Source organism: Dermochelys coriacea, chromosome 17 (assembly GCF_009764565.3).
Source record: "Dermochelys coriacea isolate rDerCor1 chromosome 17, rDerCor1.pri.v4, whole genome shotgun sequence".
NCBI lineage: Eukaryota > Metazoa > Chordata > Testudines > Dermochelyidae > Dermochelys > Dermochelys coriacea.
This window is the reverse complement of record NC_050084.1, coordinates 549422-569296: the sequence shown is the minus strand read 5'-3', so window position 1 is coordinate 569296 and position 19875 is coordinate 549422. Positions and strand designations below refer to the sequence as shown.

General features: G+C 52.2%; 1 protein-coding gene across 2 annotated transcripts; it reads left to right on the top strand.

The window, feature by feature from the left end:
- Positions 1 to 2559: 2559 nt before the first annotated feature.
- TLCD2 (TLC domain containing 2) lies at positions 2560 to 18191 on the top strand. 2 transcript variants are annotated; one of them, XM_043499185.1, is made up of 6 exons: positions 2561 to 2897; positions 3037 to 3119; positions 10840 to 10922; positions 14542 to 14999; positions 15923 to 16175; positions 16676 to 18191. In XM_043499185.1, the coding sequence occupies exons 1-4, from the start codon at positions 2716 to 2718 to the stop codon at positions 14917 to 14919; spliced, it is 726 nt and encodes a 241-aa protein (XP_043355120.1). In that variant the 5' UTR covers positions 2561 to 2715; the 3' UTR covers positions 14920 to 14999; positions 15923 to 16175; positions 16676 to 18191. The 2 variants fall into 2 exon arrangements, with proteins under 2 accessions (XP_043355119.1, XP_043355120.1); XM_043499184.1 differs by having other exon boundaries at positions 2560 to 2897; positions 14542 to 16175.
- Positions 18192 to 19875: the final 1684 nt, after the last annotated feature.

Below are 19875 nucleotides of genomic sequence, written 5' to 3'. Positions count from 1 at the left end.
AATACATCCCGGAATGATGTTTGTTTTTTTGCAACAGCATTACACTGTTGACTCATATTTAGCTTGTGATCCACTATGACCCCCAGCTTCCTTTCTGCAGTACTCCTTCCTAGGCAGTCATTTCCCATTTTGTATGGGTGCCACTGATTGTTCCTTCCTAAGTGGAGTACTTTGCATTCATCCTATTTACTTCACAACATTTCTCCAGATCATTTTGAATTTTAATCCTATCCTCCAAAGCACTTGCAACTCCTCCCAGCTTGGCTTCGTCCACAAACTTTATAAGTGTACTCTCTATGTCATTCTCTAAATCATTGATGAAGATATTGAACAGAACCGGACCCAGAACTGATCCCTGCGGGACCCCTCTCGTTATGCCCTTCCAGCATACCTTCACTCTGCTCTACTTTACATCAGGGACCAAACTAGCACCCACTTTAAAGTCATCTTTGGGCCTTCCCTACTTCTATCCTAAACTGAGCTCAGCTTGGCTGGACCAGAGGATCTGGCCCCATATTTTCCATTTGTGAACAATCATTAATTTTACCATAGGGAGAACAAGTGCACGGTCATGTGCAAAACTTTAAGTACAAATTTCTTTTGGTCTCAAGAGTTCCAAGACAAATTCCACATCTGTTCTAACTAATGATCCTGGTCCACAGACTATATAAGCCCAGGAGATGGATATAGGTGCAAGATTATTTCTCACAGAACCAACCAAAACAGCTTTGGGGCTCTTCCCTTTGGCTGTGATGCCAGGTGTGAAGCAATTTTACTGCAGGATGTGTCCATTTAAGTATCAATGATTATTCTGCAGCAGTGACTTCCCACAAGGAAAAAGGTATGGGCCTTCCAGACCCAAAGCTATTATCAACCTCAGTAGAATTAGTCCCTCGATACAGTTTGAGTCTAGACAGACAACGTGCCATTCCAGTGAGGAAGACATGTCAGATCTGCTTGCTACCTCTCTTGGATACTGGGGAAGACGGAAGAGGAGTACTGGTTATGGTAAGGAAAGAAAAAGGGTCCTTAACTAAGACAAGGAAGGATGGGAATTCTCCATATGGAAGCAACTTACTATTATTCCAACTCCAAGCACGTGGACAGGGAGTGCACAAATCAGGAGATGCAGGGAAAAGTGCAGCCAGAACCTGAGGAGAAGGTTCTGGACGAGATGGAAAAGGGGCTGCAACCTGGAGCATACCAGGTAGATGTGCGCCAGGGTCTTCAGTCCATACCTGGAACAGCACAAAGTTTCCCTATCTAATCATATCTTCCCAGATGTCTCTTTCCAGAAAAGGTGACTTACCCCCAAGTCTCACTTCAACATGTAACAGAGTTTCACCAAACCTGGACGAATGCTTCCAGTGCCTTGTATTTCTATTAACATACTAAAAGAAGGCAGTAATATATGGAGGAAGCTGCCAGCCATGGAATGTTTCCCCTGTCCACAAGCACAAGTACAGAGATGTGACTCAGAATATACTAAGCTGCTACCCCAAGGCCTCTCTTCTAATCTACTTCCATATGTTGGTGTGGGTATTAGAGCTGTTGTAAGGGCCAATGGAGCAGGCTGACAGATGAAAGTACTTCATTGTAACTGTACATAGCTAAAGAGCCCTTCAACATCAGATACTATTGCTAGTTTCTCCTTCTTCCTAGCTCAAAAAGCTCCTTGGGAATTGTGTCTAGGTGTTTGTAGACCACCTGCTACAATGGAATCCTAACCCTAACTGTGCCCCTGGCTGGTCCTCCCAATCCCTATGGTATTACCAATCCTAAGTGTGAAAAAAAAAATAAGCCAGGCCCCCAAACATCATAAGCTTGTCTTAAAACTTGTGAGGTTTTCTAAAATAAAAATGTTGGTTTTGTAGGTCATGTTTTCAATTTATTTCCCCATGCCTATGAGGACTAGAACCACATTGTATGTATGGGAAAGTTTAAGTTCTCCTTGACTCATTTGGCTGCAGGCACTGGAGCTGTAAGAAAAATACTAAGGAGTAGGAGGCTCATAATAAAGAGCTGAGTTGGCAACAGTGCAAATGTTAATAAAATGTGCGTGTGTGTTAGAGCCCTTCCATGCTCCGTGTCTATGATGGGAGACTCCCTAAGCAGTCTCCCTGGGCCAGCTGCCTCACTCAAGGGCTCAGGGCCTGGCGCCTAGCACCACTGGCCCCACTTCTGGTCGGTCCTTGGGCACAGCCGGAAGAGACACGAGTAATAATTACAGCATTGCCTCTGGGCGGGCTGCCGGAGATGCCATGCCATGCCATGCCATGCCGCGCCGCTTCGCTTCCCTTCCCTTCCCTTCCCTAGGGGCCGCCTGCAGCAGCGACCAGCCCCAGCGCTTGGAGCCGCTCCGCTGGAAGGGCACGCGCTCGCTGCGCGCTTTCAAGGCGGGCGCGAGAGGCCCTCTCGTGCCCCGCGGCGCCCCCGCGGGATACCCCCTGCCCCCGGGGGGCGGGGCCCGGGCACACCCGGGGGCGGGGCCCGCGTGCCGCGTGGAGGGGCGGAGTCGTTCCGGGCCAATGGGAGGCCGCGGGACCGGGAGTTTGTTGGGTGGTTACAAGAAAGTTACACAAGGCTCGAAGCCGCCGCTGCTGCCCGCGGCAGGCGAGTCCCAGCGCGGGGAAGGAGACGTAGCCCGGCGGGGAGCCCGAGCCCGCACTAGCCTCCCCAGCTCGGGCCGAGCCGAGCCCGGCTGCTGCTCCCCCCATGGGGCCGAGCTCGGGGCTCCTGCTCATCGGCGGCTCCTTCGCGGCGTTCCGGCTGCTGAACCGCGGGCTGGAGCGCCTGGTGCCTCCGCCCCGCCCGGCGCTCCGCAACCGCTGGAAGTGGCGAAACATCTGGACCTCGTTCGCGCACAGCCTGCTGAGCGGCGCCGGGGCGCTGCTGGGGTGAGGGGCCGGGCGCGGGGTGCCGCGGGGGGCAGGGGCGATGGGGACCCAGGCACGTGCCGCGCGGCCGTCGCTGGGGCGGGGCTCGGCTCGGCTCGGCTCGGCTCGGGCTCTTACCCTGCGCTCTCTCCCCCGGCAGGTTCTGTCTCCACCCCCAGATGGCGAAGGACCTGATCGGAACTCACTCCCCGGCTGCGCACTGCGTGGTCTCGGTATCCATAGGTGAGCGAGTCCCTGCAGCATCCCGCACCTGGTCTGGCTCTGGGCTAGGCTAGGGCAGCGTGTGGCAGCCCCGCTAACCCTCTGCGGTGGGTTTTGGGGGCTCTCCTTTCTCCTGCCAGCTGCGGGTGCCAGGGGGCACCGGCTGGGGCAATGTCCTGGCACAGGGAGACTTCCTGGTGCGGCGTGGGGAGTGCTGGGACCACTCTGGAGGGTGCCTGGGCTGGAGCAAGGCAAGTTCCGCCGGCTGGATGGGAATCTGAAGACCATTTCTGGGGGAGGGGGCTGGTCGAGTGGCCCCACAGCAAAACAGGTGTCCTGGGTACCAACCTGAAAGCTGATTCCAAGCGGGTCCCCACCCTGTCCTGGAACATGGCCCCAGAGCAGGTTGTGTCCAGGCTGCTGCAGGAACTGGGGATCTTGGGGAAGGCCAGCCCTGGCTGCAAGTTTGTGTACAGGCTTTAATTGTCTGGATAGACCTTTGTTCCTTGGAGGGCAAAATCCCTTGGACTGGCCCAAAGCAATTCTTGCTGGGGTGTGCAGGCAGGAACTGCGAACAGAGCATGTCTCTTTACGTTCCTTTGTTTTCCACTGTAAGAAGCTGTGATTGTTTGGCCTGAAAGTTCCTCCTTTGTCCTCAGGTCCAGTGTTCTCTGACTTGTAACTGATCTCGTTTTCTTTTCACTGGTGAGATCCCAACAGCCTCTGAATCTCTGAGGACAAAAAAGTAAACACAGATTTGCCTTGTACTGGGCCACCCTGGTCTGGTGATAGCTCTTTCTTGCTCTAGCATATGATCACCCTAAGCCAACAATTGCCCTATTCTCAGCAGGGACAGTGAGTTCCTTCTGCCGATCCATCCCTGCTGTTCCCTCCCACGTGTGGTTAGGTAGTGGTAGCACTGCTCCTTATTCCATGCTTTGCCTGCAGAACCTGTGGAACGGATGCTTACAGTCTGGGCAGCTCCTATTTGCTAACTACAAGACCCAGAACATTTGTCTGAATAGCTACTACCAAAGCATTGCACCTTAAAGAACTAGAGATGAAAGTTACTGATTCCAGACTGGGTAGAGACCCTAGGCAAGAAGCCTCAATCCTGATTGCTGCCCTTCTTTATATGAGTTGTCCAGCAGTTCCATCAGCTATGGGCTTTCATTGAGGAAAGGGGTGCCTGTAGTAAATGTGGGGAGAGAGTGGGAGGGCAGCTTTGATGCCCTGCTAGGTTGTAAGGTCACAACTGCTGTGTTTTCAGACAGTGGGGAACTGGGGCAGCTTTGAACTGATGTTGCATGCTCTGTGTGTGTATGGTGAAAGGGGCACTGAGCACAGAACTTGTTTCTGATCCAGGATTTTTGGACTCTCTCTTTGGCCTTGGAGTCACTTCACCTCTTGCTCATTTCCGCATCCACAAAGGAAGCTAACACAGAGCTTGTGTGAGGGTGGAGAAGATTGAGGTTGCAGCTTGCTCAGTACAAGCATAGTATCTGTACTTACCAGTTTAATCTCTTTTTCTGAACACTTGCAACACCTGCACTGAAGATGGATTCTCTCCTGCGATTTTTGAAAAAAATTGATGCTGCTTTGAAGGTGTATTCTGCTGCTACTACTACTACTTTGGAAGGAAATCCTCTTTCTGCTCCTGAGACATCCCCAGATGTACTGTGCACCACCACTGCTGCTGCTCCACAAAAGGCCTCTAAGACAACAACTACAAAGAAGGTCCTAGGTGCCTCCAGGACATTGCAGACCAATAGCACGAAGGGGAAGATCGGTGGCTGCTCGAAGGACCCCCTCCAAGATGCTGTTCCAGTAAGATCCTGCATCCTGAGGACGGCCTATCGGGACATCACAACCAGAAGGAACATCTGCCCAGCAGCACCAGCTGCTGAGGGTCAACCCCCCCGCCTTACAGCAGCTGCCGACTGAGAGCCCCCCCGCTCTCCAGCAACACCAGCCAGCAACGGAGAGCCCCCCCACTCTGCAGCTGCAAGATGCTTTCAGGCGACCACCTCCCACCCCAGCAGCTGCCAAGGTCCCTGATGCTGGTGGTGCTCTCGCTGCTCTACAGACCATCAAGAGAGGAATTTCCATAGATGGGACCAGCATCTCTCCAGAGACCACCCAGAGGGTCACCAGTGCCTCGCCGGATGCCTGCCCAGCTTCAGAAACCACCCTAAGTGACCCCAGGTCCCTGCCGGATGCCTGCCCAGTCGGACCTCTCGACCCCAACTGCCCACATCAGGATGAACCAACTAGCAATACCGCTGATGCTGCTGGAACCTTCCCGCTGCAAGGTAATGAGGACACCATCTACTTGCAGTACCCCCTCGCTGCGGACGTGCTCATCTGCCCCATCTGCTCTCCACCCCGAAGCTTCCACCTCCTCAATGGCATCACCAGGCACCTGAAGAGATGCCACAGCAAGCAGGTCGCTTTCAGCTATGCCCTCTGCAGCCTGCCCTTCGAGACACAGAAGCAATGCAAGACGCAACAAGTCGCCTGCAGGAAACGCCTCAAGGGAACAACACAGTCTCCTGCCCCGGCTCCCAGCCCTCCTGCTGCACGCCGGCCCGCTGCTCCTGAGCCTTAACAAAGAAAAGCAATCGTGCAAGCTGCCGTCAAGAAGCCAGTCCCCATCGCCAGGCCAGCTTAACGGGGTGGGGCAACCGAGAAGGCACCTGCTGCCTCAAGGAACATCACCCAGGTCCTCGCCAGCAGGAGGCCCGTCTCACCCTCTCACATCGCCAAGCAAATCTCCATACTCAGACGTCTCAGTACTACCTTGCCACCTGCCCAGCACGTCCCCGTCCCCAGAAGGATCAGCACCCCACCGTGCATAGCTGCTTGAGATCCTGTCGCCGGAAGAGCCAGCGCCGCCCCTCAGAATGCCCCGCCAACTCCAACTGCCAGAGGAGCCAGAGCCACACCTCAGACTGCCCCGCCAACTCCAACCGCCGGAGGAGTCAGAGCCACACTTCAGACCACCCTACGAACTCCGGCAGCCAGAGGAGCCAGTGCCAAGCCTCAGACCGCCCTGCGAGCTCCAGCCACCAGAGGAGCCAGCACCATGCCCCAGATCACCCTACAAACTTCAGACGTTATTGGAGGAACCAGCCCCTCAGCCACAGCAAATCGCAGGGCCTTCGTCACCAGACGGCCCAGCATGGCCCCCGAGTCCATTCTGCAGGACACTGCCTACGGGAGATCTCCCGCTCCAGCAGCAACTGCCTAGACAGCAACCACTCCTAGAAGGACCAGCGGTGTCCCAGCAACCCCTGAGCCAGACTGCATCTCTCTGAACGCTAGCAACGCCAGCATCCCGCCAGAGATCCCGCCTCAGCACCCAACCGATGGGAATCCTGAGCCACGAGATAGACAGTAGGCCGACCATGCAGGCTTTGAGCCTGCACCAGATGAGGTCGAGGACCATGAGGTCCAGCAGCCAGTGGTGAAGGCTGCCACTCCGTGGCAGACTGCCTGGACCGAGGAGCTGCAAGCGACAGCTTCCTTTGACGACTTTGACCTCCTCGTAGACAGGCTCACCCAAGAACTGCCTGCTGAAACCGCTCCCAGGAGAAGTTCGAACCAGGAGAACGCCCTGCCTGCTCACAGAACACCTGCTCCAAACCTCAACACCACCACCAGGGGAGCCAGAAGTAGAGACGCCAGCAGCGGCTTCAAGGATCCAAAAGCTGTACCGGGCAAACCGCGCCAAAGCCATGAGGGAGATCCTAGACGGGCCCTCGCCCTACGGCACGATCCCATCTGAGCATCTCTACAGCTACTTCAAGGATATATTCGACTGCATAGCCCAGAATGACGCGCAGCCCACAGAGTGTCTCCGCCCCCTGCCCCGTGTTAACGAAACAGGTGTCCTGGAAACTGATTTCACGCCCAAGGATAGCCAGACTCTCAAAAACAAAAAACACAGCTCCTGGGAAAGACGGCATCCCCTACAGCCTCCTGAAAAAGCGAGATCCCGGCTGCCTGGTCCTCGCCAGGCTCTTCAACCAGTGCAAGCGATTCTGCTGGACTCCCAGCTCCTGGAAGAAGGCCATGACGGTACTGGTGTACAAGAAGGGTGAGCGGGACGACCCCAGCAACTGGAGGCCCATCTCCCTCTGCTCCACGATGTACAAGCTCTATGCCAGCTGCCTGGCGTCGAGGATCACGGAGTGGTAAGTGAGTGGGGGAGCCATCAGCTCCACCCAGAAAGGCTTCATGTCCTGCGAGGGCTGCTATGTCCTCCAACTTTGTCCTCCAAACCACCATGGAAACGGACAGAAGGGCGCAGAGGCAGTGCACGGTAGCACGGCTCGACCTGGCTAATGCTTTTGGGTCCATGCCCCACCACCACATCTTTGCCACGCTCCAGGAGTTTGGGATGCCAGAGAACTTCCTCCGTGTGATTCGAGAGGTGTATGAGGGATGCAGCGCAACCATTCGCTCGGTCGAAGGGGAGACTGCCGAGATCCCGATCCGGAGCAGAGTTAAGCAGGGCTGTCCCCTCAGCTCCATCATTTTTAACCTCGTCATGGAGCCGTTGCTGTGAGCGATTTCCAATGACACAGATGGCTTCAACCTCCACGGCGAGAGGGTGAGCGTCCTGGTTTACGCGGATGACCTGGTCCTGACCACAGACGACCCAGAGAACCTCCAACATATGCTACATGCCACCAGTCGAGCTGCCGATTGGATGGGGCTCCGCTTCTATGCAAAGAAGTGCGCATCTCTCCACATCGATGGCAGCAAAAGGGACTCGGTGCAGACGACAGGGCTCCAGATCCAGGGTGAGCCCGTCATCCCCCTGGCAGAGGGGCATGTCCAACAGACACCCCAGGACACCATCCAGGAGATCTTACAGGATGCCGCCAAGATTGACGCCTCCCTGCTAGCACCGTGGCAGAAGATAAACGCCCTGAACACCTTCCTGATCCCCTGCATCTCTTTTGTCCTAAGGGGATCCGCTGTGGTGAAGGTACCCCTCAACAAGGCAGACAATATCGTCCGGCAGCTGGTGAAGAAGTGGTTGTTCCTTCCCCAGAGAGCCAGCAACGAGCTGGTCTATATTGCCCACAGGCATGGCGGTGCTAATGTCCCCCGCATGGGTGACCTGTGTGACATCGCGGTGATCACCCATGCCTTCTGCCTGCTGACATGTCCCGACACCATGGTAAGGAACGTCACAGCAAACGCCCTCCATGACGCAACAAAGAAGCGGATCGGCAGAGCCCCCTCCAACCAAGACACCGCCAGATTCCTGAGCGGTTCTCTGGATGGCGAATTTGGACGGGACGGTGGCAACATCGCTTCGCTGTGGTCCTGCGCTCGCAATGCCACGCGTCACCTGGGGAAGCGCATCGGCTGCCGCTGGGAGTGGTGCGAGGAGCACCAGGAGCTGGGAGTCCTGGTGCCGCAGATCAGGTCCAATGACAACACCATCGTCACCCCGAGCGCCAGGGGCATGCTGGAGAGGACCCTGAAGGCAGCCATCCACTCATTGTACATGGAAACCCTGAAGCGTAAACCAGACCAGGGTAAAGTCTTCGAACTTACCAGCAAGTGGGACACCAGCAACCACTTCCTCGCCGGGGGCAGCTTCACCCGTTTCGCTGACTGGCGGTTCGTCCACCGCGCCCAGCTCAACTGCATCCCGCTCAATGGAGCCATCCGCCACGGGAACCGAGACAAGCGTTGCAGGAAGTACGGCTACTCCAACGAGACCCTGCCCCACGTCCTGTGCAGCTGCAAACCCCACTTCAGAGCCTGGCAGCTGCGCCACAACGCCATCCAGAACCGCCTGGTGAAAGCCATCACACCGTGCCTGGGGGAGGTCGCTGTGAACTCCACCATCCTTGGGACGGACAGCCAGTTGCGACCTGATGTGGTAGTCACCGACGAGGACCAGAAAAAGATCATCCTCATCGACATCACGGTCTCCTTTGAGAACAGGACCCCAGCCTTCCACGAATCCCGAGCTCGTAAGCTGGAAAAATACGCCCCCCTGGCTGACACCCTGAGAGCGAAGGGCTACGAGGTGCAGATGGATGCCCTGATTGTCGGAGCCCTGGGCGCTTGGGACCCCTGCAAGGTGTGCTGCGGACCTGCAGGATCAGTTGACGGTACACATGCCTCATGCGGCGCCTCATGGTCTCGGACACTATCCGATAGTCCAGGGACATCTACATCGAACACATCACCGGCCACCGACAGTACCAGGAGGTGTGAGCTGGTACAACATCATGCATCAACCATGGGAAAGGGACTGAGAGACCTCCCCCCCGCCCCCACTGGACCATATGAACTGGAACCATAAACTCACTGAACATTAAATCCCACCAAATGAGGGTAGATCCATCCTCATCATCATACCCACTCATTATATTCCACACCTGAACATAGCCATTATATGGACAACATACCCCCATATCTCAATGTCTGTACTTTGACCCATTAAACTTTTACCCCCAATCGGGGAGATTGCAGATTATGTATTCCTTAGGCCACCTGCTCCTAAACTGAACTTCGCACCCCTTGATAATCTGTACCTTATTCCCTGATAACCAGAAACTTCTATGCCTAAACTCTACCGTTTTTTTTTTTACTTTAACATTATCTTAATAAAATTATTATTACTGTGTCTGATGTTTTTGGAGTGGGTGAGGTGTCAGTGCCCTTGACTCCAGGCTGAGGTTCCTGGGCTGCAAGCTTGGTGGCAAGGCCTTCAGGGTCTTAGTGTGTTGGGGCTCTACACTCAGATTCCGCTCACGCTTTCTAATGGGAGACATTCCTTGGAGTTGAACGGGGACCCAGCATACTTTCAAGTGGCTATGGGTCCCCTGTCTTTTCCTGCTACATTAACCCCGCAGTTCGTAGTAACAAACTCTTTTGCTGGGTGGGGAGGGATTGTGTATTGGGGTGTCTAGTTCTCTGCCTACCCCCAAAGGTTGGCCATTCCAGATGGGCAGAATTACTTGTATGAAAGGTTATTCATTGGGACACTCCGCCCCAAAAACACACATGCTGGGATGGGACCTTGGGGTCTCCTTTCCCCAGCCCTTCCAGGAGGTACTACTGAAACTGACCATACTCCTTCAAGAGTTGTCATATACTTCTGTTTGTTCATAAACCCTTGAGGATAGGGAGGGACTGTGACAGCCAGGCAATGAAAGCTATGGCCCAGAAAATAGAGAAGGTTGCTAGGTGCAGCTGCTGGGTCTGGGGTTTGTATGGGGAGGAGAATGAGGCCAATGGTTTTCCCAGGAACAGTCCTGGCAGAGTGCAGACTAAGGCCAGGAAAGCCATTAAACATATGTGAGCACGTCTAGTCCAGTTTTAAGAAACTAGCAGAGGTGTGTTAGGGAGCGATCATGCATTTCTAGGGAGATGAACAGGATGATCAAGTACGTCTCTTCCTTTCTAACATCTTTGAATCATGGGAGGTACCTGAAATGCAAAATAAGTTTTTCTTTATCCTGGGATCTGTGGTCCCAGCACTCCTGAATGTAGCACAGAGCTCATGCAGGGCCCTAGAGCTCCTCAAGGCCAGAGCTCTTTGGCTCTAGTGTGGGTTTTTATACCATGCTCATCACAATGATATCTCAGCACTCAGCCCTTCTATGGCTCCTGCGCTGAGCTCACACCCAGTTCTCTCCTCTGGAGTGGTAAGTGGCACTGAGTTGCTGTGGCGATTCCTGCTGACGGGAACTCTCTTCTTTCGCAGGATATTTTCTCCAAGATTTTGTGGATATGTTGTGTAATCAGAAGCTTCACCAGTCCTGGGAGCTGCTTTTCCATCACTCGGTGGTGAGTCTCCACTTGTTACTATGGGAAGGAGTTCAGAATGCATGGTCTTGCTATTCTGAAGACAAGTCAGTCAGTTGGCTGGCTGGGACTGGACATCTGACCATTTCACTGTGGCAGAGCCTGATCCCCATCGGCCTCTTGTGGACAGTCCTCGAGGCCTGGAGGGAGCTGTGTTCAGCTCCTGCTTCTGCTGGAATACTTTAGTTTAGTTTAGTTCTATCTGGTGCAAAATGTCTGCATTTGGCTTCACTTCTCTTGAAACTAGGCATGACACTCCTGGATCCTTGTGGCTGGAGATGTTCAGGGTAATTACAATTGCTGTCTCCTGGGCTAGGGCTGCTCCTCACTCTGAGTTAACAGGCTAATGGCAGCCATGAGGAACAGGATGGGGGAGGAGGGGTATCCCCATTAGATTCTAAAATATGTACCCCGAATTCCCTCTCCACCTCTGCATGGGGGAAGTGAGAGAATATGCAGTGCTTGCTCACACATTCTGCTGAGTTGGGTAGGGTAGAACGGGGGCATATAAACTTGAGGGGGCTGAGAGAGGGAGACAGTAGTGGGACAGATGAAATAGTGAGATAAAGTGAGGAGAAAGGAAGGACTTCAGAATGAAGAATAAAGGGATGTGCCAGTCTCACTCCTCCAGCTATTAACTATCAAAGAGCCAATAAGCGGGGTGGAGAATGTGCCCCTCAGGTCCGTAATCAGCAGAGAGGAGAATGTCCAAGGGAAAAGGGGACAGCAAAAGTCAACTGCCAGTATGAAGTGTTCTCTCGAAAGAGTGAGGAAGAGGCCTCAGGCCACCCAGAGAAGGGGCAGAGAGGAGTGGAGGGAAGGGGGAAGGCAAGAGAAGGAAGAACAAAAGTGAGGGAGACACTTGACAGTGTTTTTTCTTACCATGAATCCCTCCTGGTACTAAAGCTGATGATGCTAATTTTGATGTGCCCATGAGCCTGTGTCATGTGTGCGCATTCTGCATCACTCTCACCCAAGTGCCATTCTCTCTGATAAAACTGGGGGTGCTCTAGTGCCAGGGGAGCTCCTTCTGCTCATAGAAGGAGCCTAGGGTTATGTCCTGGGGTGGAGAAAGTAGGAGGCTGGGAGCTTGTTCTCATTGCAGACCCCCAGGCTGAGGCTGTTTCATAACTAACAAATCCAGTGTTACGCAAACGGTGACCTGAGCTTTCTGCTGAGATGGGAGGCAGCCCAGCCCAGCCCAGCCCGTATCTGCTTCACACAACTTGAATTTCTGCCAAAAGAGGTCATTGCACCAGCTCCCTCCACATGCCTTTCCTGGAATCTCACTTCTTTACCTCTGAGTGAGTTCAGGTTCCTGGTGTGGGGGACTCGGCTCTTTCCATTAAGTGCACTGGTCTCCCTGGGCACAGGTGACTTAATAAAGGGGCTTGGGGTCTGTGTGAGCTGACACACTCCAGCATGTGAACTGCAGAACAAAACCCAAACAACCTGCTTGCTCCCCATCAGCTGTCCCCCAACATCTCACCCCCACCAGTCCCTTCCTGCACTCGCTATGGGCTCAGGCTGTGCCCAGAACACACAAGAGCCAATAAAACCTGCACTCAGAGTTTAAATTCAGCTGGAGCTGTCCAGAGTGGAGCTCTGGTAAATATTTTCAAACCGTGACTCCAGCTTGATGCTGTTGCGGTTCTCAATTGGGGGGTCTGTGGCCCTTTGGGGGGGCACAAGTCAGTTTCAGGGGGGTTGTGGGGCTTCGGGCCACCCCCTGTGGAGCTGAACCCCTTAGCCCCAAGGTGCCCCTTATGGAGAATGGGGGGAGAGGGGGCATGGTGGACTCTGGGAAATACTCTGAGAATTTAAGCTCTGTCTGTACTTCTTCTCCAGCAGTAGGAGAGAGAAAACAGAGGTAAATGCAGAGGGCAGTGGGGAGCTCCAGTAAGGGTGAACCAGGGCCTGGGCAGTAACTGTACCATGGTGCCTGCCTGGCTGTTTGGGGCCTCAGTTCCTATTGACTGTAGTGGGTGGGTGCTGAGGAATGGACTGCATAACAGCTCATGAACATTTTGCATTTCCCTCTGTGGGTGCAGGGTAGGAGTAGGAGTATCTGGTAGGAGGCAGGGTGTGGCAGGCAGATGTGAGAGAGGTCCTGTGCTGGAATCTATGGGAGGAGCTTGGGGGGGCTCTAGGGTGATTTGGTGCAGTGGTTAGACCTACTCCTCTCACAGGGTCCAGCATGGGCCCTGCCTGCTGTGTCATCTGGGCTTGCTGCTGGATGGGTCAAAAGGTCATTGCAATAATACATCTAATTCAGGTCAAGCCAGGGAGCTTAACCAGCAGGGAGCAAATAATCTCATTAAAGAGCCAGTGCAGAGGGCAGCATTGATGGAATAAATGATAGGTAGGGGCCCTAACTCTTTCTCTCAGGCACACAGATCTCTCTTCCCCATGACCTCTGGAGGGAGCAGGGAGCATGAAACCCTTCCTACTTCTCCACCCTTGCAGCTTCTCATCCCAGTCCCCTGGGGAAGAGTGCAGTGCTCAGTCTTGCCCTTTCTATTGGACATCTCTCACTGTGTATGACTTGTGCCTGGCATTTCCTTCCTTGAGTGGCTGTAACTTTTCAGTGAGGGGGCTGCAGGGCTGTCCGGAGTGCACAAAAGTCGGTCATTGGGGGAAACTCCCTGAGCTCTTCTGTGTGCTGTTCTATCACTAACTGCCACCCTAGGCTATGAGTTTTCCCTTTTCATCTTGCTGCTCAGCTGTTTTTCCTGTTTGCTGAGTGCTAGGAAATTCCTGTTGGAGGGGGGCCAACTTTCCCTGCTTGGGGCCTAAATGACATTCCCCAGGCCACAAATGCAGGGCTAGGTGTCTGGCTGCAATAGCTGCTCCTGGTGTTCCTTTCTCCTCTTACATATTGAAGGCCTAGCACCTCAGTTTGCCCTTCCTCATTCATTTGTTCAGCTTACATCAGAAGAGGTTGTCTAGCACTGTACAAAGGGATGGGATGATACCAGCAGGCTATTGACTTGATGGAAAAGTAATGGGGATCAGGGTCCTGCAGGGTTTACAGCACGAGAACAGAGCTTCTAAGCCCTGCAGGGAGGGCTGTCATAGGGTCCCTTGTTTGGCAGTGTGGGCAGTTGGTATTTTGGGTCCCTGGATGTCTCTATTTTAAAAACAAGAAACCTTCCAGGAGTCCAGGGGCTAGTTAGACCCTTGACAAATCTTGGATTTTAAGAGTTTACAAAAGTAAAATTTTGCTGCTGTTTCAGTCTTTTGCACTGATTTATTATACAAAGGATGAAGACTCACCAAATTGCTGCTGTTCCACTGCTTAGCAGTGGATAACTTTGTACATGTTTTGGCCTTTCTGACAATGATTTGGGGCCCCTGGAAGACAGTTGGGAAAGGCAAATGTCCCCTTTGCCCCCGGTAGCACCGGGCCTGCCAGCAGGCAAGAAAAACTTTGGGGGGTGTAGTCCTACATGGCAGCCACTGCCTCTTTCAACCGCATCAGTGCCACTTTGTTGAATGTGGTGGACGAGAACTAGTTTCTGACAGGTAACTTCACCATTTCCCTGCCCTGGGGCAGGTGATCAGATTGTTGGCTAACCCCCTTTTTCTCTTTCTCATTCAGGTGATTATCTGCTTTAGCGTGGCAGTGCTGGTTCATCAGTATATTGGATTCGCTCTTGTGGCTTTGCTTGTAGAGATTAACTCCATCTTCCTGCATCTGCGACAGATCCTTCTAATGGCCAACCTGCTGCACACCACCTGTTACCGCCTCAACAGTATCATAAATCTGGGCACCTATGTAGTGTTTCGCATCACCACACTGGCCTGGATGACCCGCTGGCTGGTCCTAAATCGTGAAAACATACCACTGGCAACATATACTGTGGGCACAGTGGGCATGGCCATCATGACACCCATGAACATCATCCTCTTTTACCGCTTATTGCGCAGTGACTTCCTTAAGTCCAGCCGGGAGGCATGGCGGGAGAAGGAGAAATAGTCCTGTCCCCAACTCCCAGCAGGCTGTCCAGGAAATCAGCAGCCCAGGGGACGGAGAGGAGGGACTGCAGCCAACGGAGAGTAAGCACTGATGTGGACAGGAGTGTGCCAGTATCTTGTTTGAAGGAATGGAGGACAATTACAGTCCTTTCTAGATGAGATTCTTGGGGCTTTCCTGGGGTTGCAGTTGCTTTAGAACACCACTTGACAGTTGTGGGGAGACCGAGTGGACATGGCAGGGAAGGAAGGCCTTTCCAGGCCAGAATTCAGGGCTTTGTTTTCCCCCTGCACCCTCTGATGGGATGATCAATTGACAGGTGGCAGATTGAGGGAGCTCTGAAGAGGATCCTGCAGCAGCATGGGGCAGTGGCCTAGATAAGAAGAGAGGGGAGGGTTGTTCTTCCTCCAGTAGTGATGTGTGAATGTTCAAAAAGCTAAGATGATTTTCTAGCTCCTTGTTTCTGCGCAGCTGGGCTGGAAATCCTATGGGCTCTCTAGGTACCTGCATGGTCTGTCACCATAATTCATAGGAGTTAAAAGTATCAAAACAATTTCTCCCAAACCCTTTTCACTGTGTGTGAAATCTCAGAGGGAGGGCTAAGCTGAACGGCTACAGCTTGCATTTGGCTCTTAACCTGTGAGGCCTGTGGTCTCATCTCTTGCAGGCCTGAGGGGCACCTTCCAATTCCTGCCCTTGTGAGTTTTCTTCTGCACTTATGAGCTTCTTAGGGGCTGACACGTTAATTGTCCCAGAGGAACATAGTTGTGATGGGAGGGCATGGTGATGGACTGAGATGAACTCTTGGGTAGGTTGAGCCAATCCATGGGGGGGAGGGGTTGAATATCAGGACAGAAAGCTTTAATTGGATGCTTTTTGGAAGAGAGCTAATGCAGAGCAAAGGGGTGAGGTTGAGGGAGCTCTATCAGAATTTTCAGTTTTGTTCCTAGATGTAATAAGTTGCAGTAATTAAGTCTGAATCACAGTGACCTGGTCTGTGTCTAAGAGGATGGTGTGGAATCTTCTGACCAGCTGCAGTGAGGAAGTGGCTGTCTTGCAGATGTGGCTCTTGGGCATCTAAAAGGAGTAAAGAGTCCAGCAGGCTCTGGAAGCTGTGAACCCAATTAACAATCTGTGGACAGACTTCTGTGCCATTCTGTGCTCCTGTCTTGGAGCAGCCTTTGCCATGAGGACAAGAACAGGAGGAAAGTGGGCAAAAGAAGTGACTTGGACTTCTTGAACCTCAGAGAAAAGTTGGTGTGTGTGTATGCGGTGGGGGTGGTATGAAGTTGTCATGGACTCCTCCCAGCCCTAGCATCCTACCCCATGTGCTCCTGCCACCCTTGCTTTGACTGACTTTGAGTTGTGGGGAAGGGGAGGGAGGTGGAGTCTGACAGGACTTTAAAGTTTTTCCTGTTTAAATTTTTAAACCCTTTTTACATCCATCCTTGTTCATCAGACTCTCAGGTGACACAGCAGCCCTCTAGTCAGCCTCCCAGATCCTGGTAAAAACTTTACAGGGCTAGATGTCCCCTGGGGCAGAACTCCACTCCCCCTGGGTCCCAAGTGTGGCAGTGGTTTTCAATCTGTGTGGTTTTCTGACCAAACCCCTTCTCTAGATGAGCCCTCTGTATAAAAGGGGGAACCCAGGCTCACGTGTACCAGCTCTGAGAAATCTGTTAGGTCCAGCAGCAGTCCTGATTTGAAGGGCTTACAACCATTCTACTTTCACTTGAAATCCCTTGTTTGGTTTTGACAGTGCAGGGGGACAGTCTGAAATAACTGGCTATGAAATGCTGAGACTGAGACCCCCATCTTCTAGGAAGGCGTGTGGAATTTCAGCAAGTTAAAAGGCAACAAAATCTGAGGAATCCAGATATGTTCCTCTCCATAGTGGGGAGAAGACAAACTCTGTGTGGGGGCAGCCATCAGTTGGGAACTAAGTGTGGCCAGACCTGCATTGGTTTCCATTTGTTCTGCAGGCTGGGAAGTGCAGCAAAGCCTGCAGGCAAGAATCCCGAGTTTAGGGTTTTGGTTTGTCACCAGTAGGAAAACTGCTCAGCAGATAATCTTACCCCGCTGGGCATTTGAGCCTGTGACACTTGGTGTCACCATAAAAGTCATGATGTGATGAAGTGCCATCACCTATGTTATGTCCAGTTCCCACTTGCAGCACCCATGGCAGAGATGGCAGCCAGCCCTTTCTCCTTGGATTAGCTCTGTCTGTGTCCAGTTCTGTATAGCAAGTGAACTCTGCTCTAGCTGCTGAGTGATTTATTTGAATTACCATAGGAGCCCCAGTTGTGGAGCAGGACCCCACTGTGCTAGGTGCTGTGCAAACACAGAACAAAAAGATGGTGCTTGCCCCCAAAAAGTTCCAATCTAAATACCAATAAAGTCTGAGTTAACGTTTGCATTCTATCCCAGCGTGTGCTCAGACGCAGAGCCAGAGGTTTAGATGGGCCTACATCCTGGACTGAGTTCTGTTCTAAACTGTATTTTGTTGCCCTTCAGGGCAGCATGCTGCCTCTTCTCTCCTCCAGTCTGACTTCCCCACTTCACTGCACTGCAACTCCTCTCCCAAGTCCTTCGTGACACCTCCTCAGGCCAGTGGCCTGACACAGATGATCGTTCCTTCCTGGGCGCCTGCAGGTCAGTGCTCTTCTGAGTGATCCTTCATCATGTCCTCCCCTTCCCCTCTGGCAGAGCTGCTCAGAGGTTTTTGCTTGGCCCCATAACCTGGCTTCCTGTATTTCCCACCTGTAATCACTCCAAAGACTGCCAGCAGTGGCAACTGAAAATCATTTACTATCCTGCTGTTCCAGCCACATCTTCCTTCAGTATGGCTTCCTTTCTTCTACATGTAACTCAAACTTCATCACCACTCATCTCCTGCCTACATATCTTCTCTCCTTCCCTCCCCCCGCCGCTGCCATGCTCTGTTTTGACTAAAAGCTTTTTTCCTAACCACTCCCTTTCTCTCCATCCTGTTCCTCAACCATGGGTTGAATTGGGCAGTTCATCAAGCTGGTATGTTGTTTTTGAATGTGAACTGAATGCAGTGATGTCTGTGTCTGCAGACAATCTGGAACAGCACATCAGAGAAATGTGAATTGTCCTCTTTTTTCAGTGCTGTTTTAGCTCTAAAACTGACCAATAATTTAAATACCAAAATGTAACTATTTAATTGCTGATCAGTACATGTAAGAAAGGAGGAGGAATATCATAGTATGAAGATCTGTACAATCTGCTGTAAGTGATAACTTATCTTGGTTTCACCTATGAGGGAGCTTGGGATGTGCCTAGAGCTGAGGACACTGCAACCACTTGTTTTTTGTATCTGATCCTTGGAGCCACCAAGCTGTAAGTCAGTACTGAGCCCAGCAGAGCATGCATTTCTTTAGGTCCTTTAATTAATCTATAGCAAACTTTAAATGTCTGTGCAATGTGGGAATGATCTCAGTTTGGTCCCCAAGTGAGTGATACTTGGAAGAGTTTCACTATTTCCTTCCCCAATTCAGCCCTTGCTCCTGACTCTGCCTTCCATACTATCTCACATGCCTGCCTTCAATCCTTACAATCCTGTTCTGTGATGTATTCTACCTACTGTGGCAAGTTGCCAGCACTACTATGATGGGTCTCACGCTTTCTCTTCTTGTGGGGGGGGATTTAGGGCACCATTTCTTGCCCCTGAACTGGGGTATTAACTGCCCCTCCTAGAGGAGAGGAGTCGAGAGGGAGGGACCCAGGCCCGCCCTCTACTTCAGGTCCCAGCCCAGGGGCCCTAGGGATAGCAGTAAACAACTTGAACTAGTGGTTCCTTCCCCTGGGCTACTTCCCTCTCCTGCCCTTCAGCTTGTGGGGCTTCCTGCCCTCCCTCTGCACAAACCAGGTGTTCCTTTACCTAGGGTCTTGGTCGTCTTAACCCACTGCAGCACTTCTCCAAACTCTCTCTGCTTCCCTCCAAACTGCTCTTTGCTCCAACACCAATCCACTCTGTTTCAACTCCTCCAAACTGCTCTCTACTCCAATATCAATCCACTCTGCTTCAACTCCTCCCCTTGTCTGATTGAAGCAGGGGGTTTTTATCAGGTGACTGGCTTTAGGTCCTTTAATTAATCTATAGCAAACTTTCTTCCCTCTACAGGGAATAAGGCTCCCTTCTAACACTCTCCTGCTGCCCTCTGGCCATGCAGTATCACACTACCTATTAGTCTTTCTATAGTAATTTGTTTTATATTCTCCCAATCTCTGGAGAATGTAATTTTGTTGAGTCAGATACTTGTTTGTTACCTCCCTTTAATCATGTGGCATTGTTTACTTGTAGCATTCTATACTCTGGCTAGATCCCTGTATAGACTAAAGGGATCTCAACATCTTCCCTGGCAGAGCACCCAGGATTTATCTAGGGTACCTCAAATGTAGGGACACATGAAATCAGGAAGTCTCTGTAGAGGGCTTGGGTCCTTGGGTCCTCTGATGGACACTGGGGAAACCAAAGATACTGTGATATTTTGAGAGATTCATCTAATAAGTGTGTGCAGATCACCTACAATGGGAATGCTAAGGAGTGGGTGATATGATGGATTTTCAGTTTGGTATGTGGCCAGTTGCTACCTACGAGCAGACTCTGATGCTATTTGGTCCTGCTCCAAGTTGACAGTCCTGGGATGAAGAACTACAGGGATGGGGACTCCTGGTCCCAGTGAGAAGGATAACAGTGCATTGGGACCTGTAAGAACCAGGATTGGGATAACTGCCATGAACCCATCTTTGTGACGATTGCCTGCTCTAGAGGGAGAGCGGGGGCCAAATTTGCTTTCACTGCCTCATACCTTCTGATTAATTCAGAAACAGACTTCACACCTGCTTCCAAGGTTCCTCTGTTGTACTGTATTAAGGACTAAGGTCCTGATCTGGTGAGATGCTGAATGACCTGAATTCCCAATGAGAGGAAGC

Coding starts and splice junctions, on each gene's coding strand:
- TLCD2 (XM_043499184.1), top strand. CDS start 2,716: ATGGGGCCGAGCTCGGGGCTCCTGCTCATCGGCGGCTCCTTCGCGGCG. Junction 3,120..10,839: donor CGTGGTCTCGGTATCCATAG/GTGAGCGAGTCC, acceptor CTTCTTTCGCAG/GATATTTTCTCCAAGATTTT. Junction 10,923..14,541: donor TGCTTTTCCATCACTCGGTG/GTGAGTCTCCAC, acceptor TTTCTCATTCAG/GTGATTATCTGCTTTAGCGT.